Source organism: Magallana gigas, chromosome 6 (genome assembly GCF_963853765.1).
Source record: "Magallana gigas chromosome 6, xbMagGiga1.1, whole genome shotgun sequence".
Lineage (NCBI taxonomy): Eukaryota > Metazoa > Mollusca > Bivalvia > Ostreida > Ostreidae > Magallana > Magallana gigas.
Window position 1 is genome coordinate 31165540 of NC_088858.1, and position 8982 is coordinate 31174521.

Sequence of the window (8982 nt, forward strand, 5' to 3'; positions counted from 1 at the left end):
GATGATTTTCTAATACATGTACATGTACCAATTAAGTATTTGAATGTAGTTTCATGTTAAGAATGGATTCTCTTGGGGAAAAAATTAATTTAAACTTTAATTTCTTAGGTACAGCAGCATTAGGCTGAATGCTTCCACAATGAACAATTTTATTGGTATTTAAAAAGGCTGTGGAATAACTTAGACATGAAGAAGAAAGATAACTCTTGCAAAAATATTATTTTTGAAGTTTTTACAATGACTGACTGTTTCGGATATTTACATTACGCCTGTCATGTCCAAACCAGTAATAGGGGGGATCCATAATGTTTGAGCTGGGAATTGCTTTTACTAATCATTGTATACTAAGTTTGAGTGCCATAAACTAACAAAAGAGAGTCAAATGTGATCTATAAAATACAAGATTTTACTGCATGTAGCTATTTTCTTATTTGAGAATTAAATTCAATGGGCCTTTAAATGAATATTATAAAGATAATTTCCCATGCCCAAGATATCATGGTGTTTAAGAAAATCAGGGTGGGGGTACAGAGGATTTGCAACATACCAGTACATGTCTTGTACAGGTATTGAAATGGTCGAGGTTTTCAAATACATGCATGTTTAATAACATATATTGATACATTAACATCTGTTTCTTCAACAATGTTTTCATAGTACAATACCGGTATTCTCTGCAGTATCTTTTTTTTGGAAGGGGGGGGGGGGAAACAAAAATTGATTTGTTTATATATCTGAAGAAATGTCTGTAGATACGAATATTCATTGTATTTTTTTGTTTAAGTTTACATATGCATCCGTATGATGATGTAGTGCCAAGAAAAGTGCTGTATATAGATGTTTTTTTTTCTTTTTCGTTTAATTCCTGGCAGGTGTGTAAAATTCTGTGATACCTCCGAAATGTGAAAAAATTTCAAATTTGTCTTTTATAAACCAGAAATTGCATTAATGGTTAGCAAAAAAATCTGCTTTTATGTATCAAAAATTAAGAATAATGTAAATTATAAATGGTTGAGAGAGAGAGAGAGAGAGAGAGCACAATGTTGTCACTCAATCTATGATGCATGCTTTCAGTTAAGATTCTTATTAATGTTATTGATACAAATGATGCCAAATTACAGTCCATGTCAAGTTCGTTTCCTTATAGGAACATGATATTAACATGTCACAAACCACGACACTTTTATCTACGATTTATTTTTTTTAAACTTTCTTGTACATTTATTCATGACTGCATGTAAAGAACACCCCCCCCCCCCAACCACCCATTCCCTCATCCCCCACACATTTCATCCATCTCAATGTGACAGCTTAAATGTGAATTATGCAATATTGTTCAACCAGACAATCAGCTATTTTATTTTGCTGTCTTTTTGATTCATATCTGCAATTATACTACTAAATTTTTTGGTTAGAAATGTAGAATAGTAAAAATAGAATCAATTTCATTTGTTACTGAATCCTGTGGGGAAAAAGACTTTCTGAATTGCAAAAATTAATGGGAAGATTTTGAAATTACCTGGTACCTTTAATTTTATTTATCATTTTGCATGTACTTTCAAAATCAGGAAGAAAAATAAAATGTTTTCAGGTGGTGGCGTTTTAACATGTGTAATCGGATTTTGACTAACATGTGTTGGCCTATTGGGTATCTGGGTTTTGTTTTCTCACTCTCTCCCCCCTTCCCCTTTTTTAAAACAATTTTTTAATCTTTTTTGAATTTGTTTTTGATTGATATTTTGGACATACATATATACAGTATCCATTTCATTCCCATTTTCTCATTCCAGACATTCTCTAGGGCAAATGATTCTGCGTTTTTGGCAGTGATATCAATCAGTGAATTTACTGTGATCTTCTAGCTGTACTATCATAAAAGTTGTTTTGCTTGTTTATATGGTCTTGTGCTAGTATGTTTGTCTATAGAACTTAAGATATTAAATAGTTCCTTTATGAAATATAATTGAGCCCTTTTAAAACTCTGATGTAACTTCTTCAAAAAAATCTTTTCCCAGGCTGTTGATGATTTTAGTGAAAGAATAAATTTAATTCACCTAATTAAGCACAGTTGAAATCATTTGCTTGTGGAAGCTAGTACATTGGTTTTTGATATCATTTGTACACATCGGTACACATAGTTTCTTAAACTTTCGAATACTGTAAATGTATTACATTAAATGGCTGTGTATTTTATTTAGCGTTTTTGGTGGAATGCGACTTCCGCTAAATCAAGTACATCTCTAAATGCCATGCATATATGTATAAGAATAGTCACATTCAGGAATACACTAATTCAAATCCACGTCAAACTTTTTTTTAAAAATATTTTTCCGTCAAATATTGTACACGCCAAATAAAATACATTTACAGTATTAGCTCCCTTGATTCAACTTCATTAGTTCTCAGTTTTATTCATATCTTAAAAATAGAAGGGGCTTGGATTTTACAATTGTAACCAAGAGCTTGCTTACTAAAGGAACATGTAGAGGCATTGCTTGATTTTGTCAGAATACAAAGAATCGGAGAAACTAGAATTTTCATAGAATTAATTGGGTGAAGGTTAATTAACCTGAAATTTCTTTAAATTTGATGCACTGATTCTCTTGGATAATTTTCTCTAATTGTTCACTGACGTGTACAAAGTGAATTTGTTAAAAAAGAACTTTTAATTCAATTATTGTCATGGAACAGAGGTTTCGTTTGTATAAATGAATGAGAGCAGATTTTTTGTGATTATCATGCTAGTCGAAGGTTTATCTTTAGTATGTGTAGAATGTTTTTTTTTGGTTATCTAGATGATCAAAATATTCAAACATTTATTTATTCAGTATTACATGTAGCGTGCTTGTAGAAATATCGTTGTTTGTTTCACTATAAACTTATTAAGATTATTTTTTAAAGAATTCAAAGCTATCATTGTATGAGGAGATTCGTTATTTTGTTGGTTGAGAACTGTCATATTCATGTTATGTCCATTGTCCCCTGCATATATCTATAATGCAGTAAGACGTACCATCATGCAATTTAATATGATATACTATACCAAGAAAATTATCGTTACATGATGTTTTGTAATATGCATGAAAATTGCATTATAAAACAAATCAAGGCACACTTCAATCAAATTTTATAAGTACATGTAATTATTATATAATTACTAACTGTAATGTTTTTATGATGATGACAGGGAGCATCTATTACTATGACCAATTATATAAACAAAATATTGACTGATTTTGTTTCATTGTTGTACAGATTTTTATGTTCAGGAACATATATGTCAATTTCATTGAAAATCATAACACATCCTTAAAAATTGTGATCGTAGATGGGTTTATTTTGTCAATCAAGAGGCATTTGCAATTTTCCCATCACTATTTTATAATTATTTTTGTGTCAGTCTCAACAAAACCAACTAGAGCATATTGTATGTCAAATTTTTACAGGGGGGAAACATTTTGTAATTTCACCAGTGTTTCAATGTTACAAAACTTGAATACGGTATTTCTTTTTATTTCTTAAATTCCATTTGAATTTGTATATTTAATTGCTTTAAATTTCTTATTGTTCTTGCAAAATATCAGTATGAAATCAGTTTTTTTAAATTGTTGAATTTAGTGGTTTAGTGTATTATTCTATATATTTACCAAGAAAATCATTACTAATATAGCTTTGAAGTATTAAATTTCAACATCATGGAAATTTTACCTTAAAGAGACCCCATTTTTTTTCATTCAGTATGTACCGTACTAATTTTTCTTCAGTGTTGATAGTGCTGTTAATTTAATTTCTGAAATTTGAGTCATGTTGCTCATGTGTGAATAATTAAGGGAATAAACTTTTTTGTTTTCTTTTGAATTCTTTGTTTTGTTGTTTTTTCCTCGTACACTGTACATGTGGTACCCCACTTCACCAAGACTTGTAATTTTTAAGACACTGCATCACAAGAGGGCGATTTAAATGTTTTGTTACACTGCTTGTATCAATTGATTATTTGTATATTATCATAGTTCAGTGGTTAAAGTATCGAGCTTGTGACCTGCAGATCATGAATTCGAATCCACCTTGGGCTATTCCTCATGTTTACCAAATTAAATTTTTGAAAATTAAATCTTTCATCTAAAATTGTCTTCATATCTTGGCCTGTATGACTAGTCTTATAGACTTCTTATCCATCATGCTACATGTATCATCTATCATAATCAAGTAATTTTCTGCTGATTTGAGAAACTTTTTCAAGGCCTAGTGAGGCTGAATTCTCAACAAATTACCCATCAGATTTACCTAAGGTTTCACACATACATTTTATCCATAAACTACATTATATAATAAGTAACGAAAGATATTTTTACTCTATCATTAAACAAATCTCGAGCTTTCTGATGTAACATTCGGAAGCGTTTGCAAAATGCAGTTTTTTTCATCAATTTACTCGAGTGCATTTCAATACTGCAGTGTCTTTTTCTATATTAATAAGGCTGTTTTTAGACTATATTTCCTTGAGACGCATTTACACTCGGTGTATATTTCCCCTTATGTTTGCTTGGAAGTCTATGATACTCAATTTTCATAACACACCAGATCTTTATTGAGGGGTATGAGCACAAGTACATGTCAAAACGTGATTTGAAAAGATTTATTAATGTAATAATAATAAATAAAACCTTTAAACTTGCTCAACCAATTTGATATGTACTTGTGAAACATAATCATTAAATCATATATATTTGATTCGTTAAATTAATGAATATTGTCAGAAAAATAACACTCAAGGCTGTGCAGACAAATTATCATACTGTGCTAATTAATGTGCAGTACTTAATGTGTCTGCATGGCCTGGTGTTTTATAGGATCGACAATGTCCAGTCTTGCAGAGTCAGATTTTTCCATATTATAGTTGAGAAGAATTTTTACTTCAGTATTTAAACTTTAAGTTAAAATGTGGGGAATATATTGTTATGTTAAATAAGCCCCATTCAACCAAAACTTGGGTCACTGTGGAAAAAATAGCAATTTTTAAAAAATAAATAAAAACTTGAAATTCTAAAGTAACAATGATATAAAATATTTAATATTTCAAATGTATATACAGGACATATATTCTTCAGACTTTAAACTGAAGATACATCAATGAAATATTATGAAAAAGAGGTTCTATTGTAATATATTATCTCATTAAAACAGACAAATGTTCTTTAGTGTGCTTTCTAAAACCCAATGTTTTTTCGATCATAGTACACACATTTTTCATATAGTAAATACATTTCACCTTTTCTCCCACAGATGATTATTTTCTGAACTTTGTTTTCTCCAAATTGCCTAAAGTATTTTACAAATGGATAGAATTCACTAAAAAATAAAACATTTTCACATTTTGGGATAATCTTCAAGTTCATGAGGGCCTGGTTCATTCCAGTATTCACCGATTGGCTTACTGAAGGCATCGTTTTTCCTGAAAGGTGTATCTCCGGTCTTCTTTTGAGAAACCCCCTGTGAATAAAAAAAAATGAAAATTAATTATAGTTTGCATGCATATAAAAAAACCTGTTTCACAAATGGGAATATGTAAAAAAGAAGCTGTATTTACAAACAATGAAAAGCAAAAAAATTAAAGCATAAAAATTACTTTTAATTGTATAACATACTTACATGAATGACATCTTTGTGTTCGGACCAAAATGTTACTGGCTGATCTTTTCTGTAATCATGTGTCTAAAGGAAAACATAGATAGAGGAAAACATAAAGGAATATTATGATATCAAAGATTTTTTTTTCCAATTAATTTTTTCTCTCATATCTTTTTCATTTCACTCAACTCATCTCTGCTCTCATAACTTATCATTTAATTAAGATTTGTTATGTGTGCTACTGAGAGAGAGAGAGAGAGATTTATTAAGTTTAAAATACCAATCTAACTTGGCTAGATGTAAATACATATAATACCTTTGTGGGAACTGGCTTTTTGCTGACAAATTCTGGTTTATTGAAGTCTTTCATTGTGACTGATCTAAAATCTAAAGGTTCTGGCTCTGGGGGGTTCAGCTCATCAGCAAATACTTCCCTTCTGTTTCATACAAAATAATGAAATTCTTTCAATGTACAGTTCATGTACAATAAAATAGAATAAATGAACTGAAGATATATGTTCAAAAGATTAATACAATTTTTAAAAAATTAAAACAAATAGATGGAGTTCTGTGCACCATTTTCTTTTTCAGAACTAAAAGTTCCATCATAACAGATTGATTAAAAACAGGTTATATTCAAAAGCATGACTTACCCAACTTTTTCTAATAGCATAAGTTTGTGTAATTCTTCCTTTTTACCTGTAAAAAGAATGGGATAAAATATTATGTTTGCTACGAAATGAATTGACTAATTATAAACCATACAATCACCAGACATTAATAATTAAGACATTTCCTTCTTTTACATTATAATCTCAAAATATTAACTAAAAGGTGAATGTGTACAATCCAATATTTTGATATAAATCTCACATCAAATACAAACTTAATGTATTACAGTTTTTGAGAAGATGACTGCTAGAGGAATCGGTCACAAGCATATATATCATAAGCACTAATTATTTTAAGTCAACCTAACTTGAATTTAACAATAATTGACGGTTTACTTGGACACCAAAGTTTGTCCTTAGTTTTTAAATGATGATGTCATTATATAAACAGGTTTCAGCATACATGTACAAGTATAAACCATATAGCATTGAAAAGCTTGCTGCAGATCAAATCTCATTCAATCATGTGTAACAGAATGAGAGAAATCATGACGGACCAGATCGTGATTTGATCCCGTGCCCCTTCAACTTCTAGTCAGGTGCTCTACCTTCTGAACTGTTTCGTGCTGGTGATTAAAACGCTTTTACCATCACACATGTAACATATAGATTAGTATTTGTAAACATTACCTAAAAAATTGGTTATAACTACAAAGTTTTTCAACTATGTTTTCTGTGCAACTAGTCAAAAACATCAGCTACCCCAGACCTGTAGTTTTTAATGCCATTACCTACTAGCCTCACACCACATGGCTCTGGTTTCTTGTAGGAGTGTCTAACTGTGGTGACATTATCAACCCTGGCGTCCAGTTCAGTTGTTAGGATTCCCGAGTGCCCATCTCGAAAAATCTGTGCACTGCTTGTGATTTTTTCATCCTTATCAATTTTATCATAATCTGCAACTTGTCGCTACAACAATGAAAAAATAAATATAAAAAATAAAGATGCAAAGAACTATACTTACATTCTGATCTGTTCTATACAGTATTGAAATAAATAAATACACGGTTGTTTGTACGTGTATAAAAAAACTTATATCACACCTCTTCCACCCAATTTTCCAATAAACACTTTCCATCGGAGTTATTAAACCGAATCTCGTTTCTTCCCTGGTTTAACAAGCTCATTTTGACAGTGTTTTTAGTCACCTAATATAACCGGAAGTATCGTTAACCATGGAGATTCCAAACATTGAAGAGCTCCGTTCAAGGGAGATTACTTTATTCCAATCTATTCAAACGGATGAATATTGAATCAACGTTGAAAAAGAAACTTTTTAAATAAACCCACCACAATAAATTTTAATTTTTCAGTTAATATATAAGATATTGATTTAAAGTAAATTTTACTAATGTTTTACAATCGGGTTCAAACTACAGTAAATAGCAACAACCAAAACAACCAAAACACGAGGAAAACTTACCAAAGTCAAGCTACTCAGCAATAAGCTACTCAGCAATAACGAAGTTTATTTACATTTATCGACTATATAGACAGATTTTTCCGATCCCGATTAAAAAAAAAGATTTCTAAACAGAGCGCCTAGCGCCCAAACTAGGACTTGTGACACCCAGATAACACCGGATTCTTGGGGGCACGGGTGTCCCCCCGGGATCCACGGTCCCAAAAGAGGCAATATTAACACCGATTTCTGGCGCCAGGGCGCTGAGTAGACCCTATCATACTGTTATATAGGGAGTCTAAACTGAGCGCCTAGCGCCCAAACTGGGACTTGTGACACCCAGGTGACACCGGATTCTTGGGGGCACGGGTGTCCCCCCGGGATCCACGGTCCCAAAAGGGGCAATATTAACACCGATTTCTGGCGCCAGGGCGCTGAGTAGACCCTATCATACTGTTATATAGGGAGTCTAAACTGAGCGCCTAGCGCCCAAACTGGGACTTGTGACACCCAGGTGACACCGGATTCTTGGGGGCACGGGTGTCCCCCCGGGATCCACGGTCCCAAAAGGGGCAATATTAACACCAATTTCTGGCGCCAGGGCGCGGAGTAGACCCTATCGTACTGCTAAATAGGGAGTCTAAACTGAGCGCCTAGCGCCCAAACTAGGACTTGTGACACCCAGGTGACACCGGATTCTTGGGGGCACGGGTGTCCCCCCGGGATCCACGGTCCCAAAAGGGGCAATATTAACACCGATTTCTGGCGCCAGGGCGCTGAGTAGACCCTATCATACTGCTATATAGGGAGTCTAAACTGAGCGCCTAGCGCCCAAACTAGGACTTGTGACACCCAGGTGACACCGGATTCTTGGGAGCACGAGTGTCCCCCCCGGGATCCCCGGTCCCAAAAGGGGCAATATTAACACCGATTTCTGGCACAAGGGCGCGGAGTAGACCCTATCATACTGCTAAATAGGGAGTCTTAACTGAGCGCCTAGCGCCCAAACTAGGACTTGTGACACCCAGGTGACACCGGATTCTTGGGGGCACGGGTGTCCCCCCGGGATCCCCGGTCCCAAAAGGGGCAATATTAACACCGATTTCTGGCGCCAGGGTGCTGAGTAGACCCTATCATACTGCTAAAAAGGGAGTCTAAACTGAGCGCCTAGCGCCCAAACTAGGACTTGTGACACCCAGGTGACACCGGATTCTTGGGGGCACGGGTGTCCCCCCGGGATCCACGCTCCCAAAAGGGGCAATATTAACACCGATTTCTGGT

At 33.7% G+C, this 8982-nt stretch overlaps 1 protein-coding gene across 1 annotated transcript; it reads right to left on the reverse strand.

The window, feature by feature from the left end:
• Positions 1–5049: 5049 nt before the first annotated feature.
• LOC105327987 (sperm-associated antigen 8) lies at positions 5050–7502 on the reverse strand. The gene is made up of 6 exons (XM_011428689.4): positions 7343–7502; positions 7031–7208; positions 6282–6327; positions 5945–6065; positions 5650–5712; positions 5050–5490 (listed from the first exon to the last, which is right to left on the reverse strand). Exons 1-6 carry the CDS (start codon positions 7424–7426, stop codon positions 5368–5370), a joined length of 615 nt encoding a protein of 204 aa, XP_011426991.1. The 5' UTR covers positions 7427–7502; the 3' UTR covers positions 5050–5367.
• Positions 7503–8982: the final 1480 nt, after the last annotated feature.

What these genes read in the sequence shown, in the direction of transcription:
- LOC105327987 (XM_011428689.4), bottom strand. Translation starts at nt 7,426, where the DNA reads ATGAGCTTGTTAAACCAGGGAAGAAACGAGATTCGGTTTAATAACTCC. An exon ending in TGGAAAATTGGGTGGAAGAG is followed by an intron (nt 7,209 to 7,342) that starts GTGTGATATAAG and finishes TCATTGTTGTAG; the next exon opens with CGACAAGTTGCAGATTATGA. An exon ending in ATGTGGTGTGAGGCTAGTAG is followed by an intron (nt 6,328 to 7,030) that starts GTAATGGCATTA and finishes TTCTTTTTACAG; the next exon opens with GTAAAAAGGAAGAATTACAC.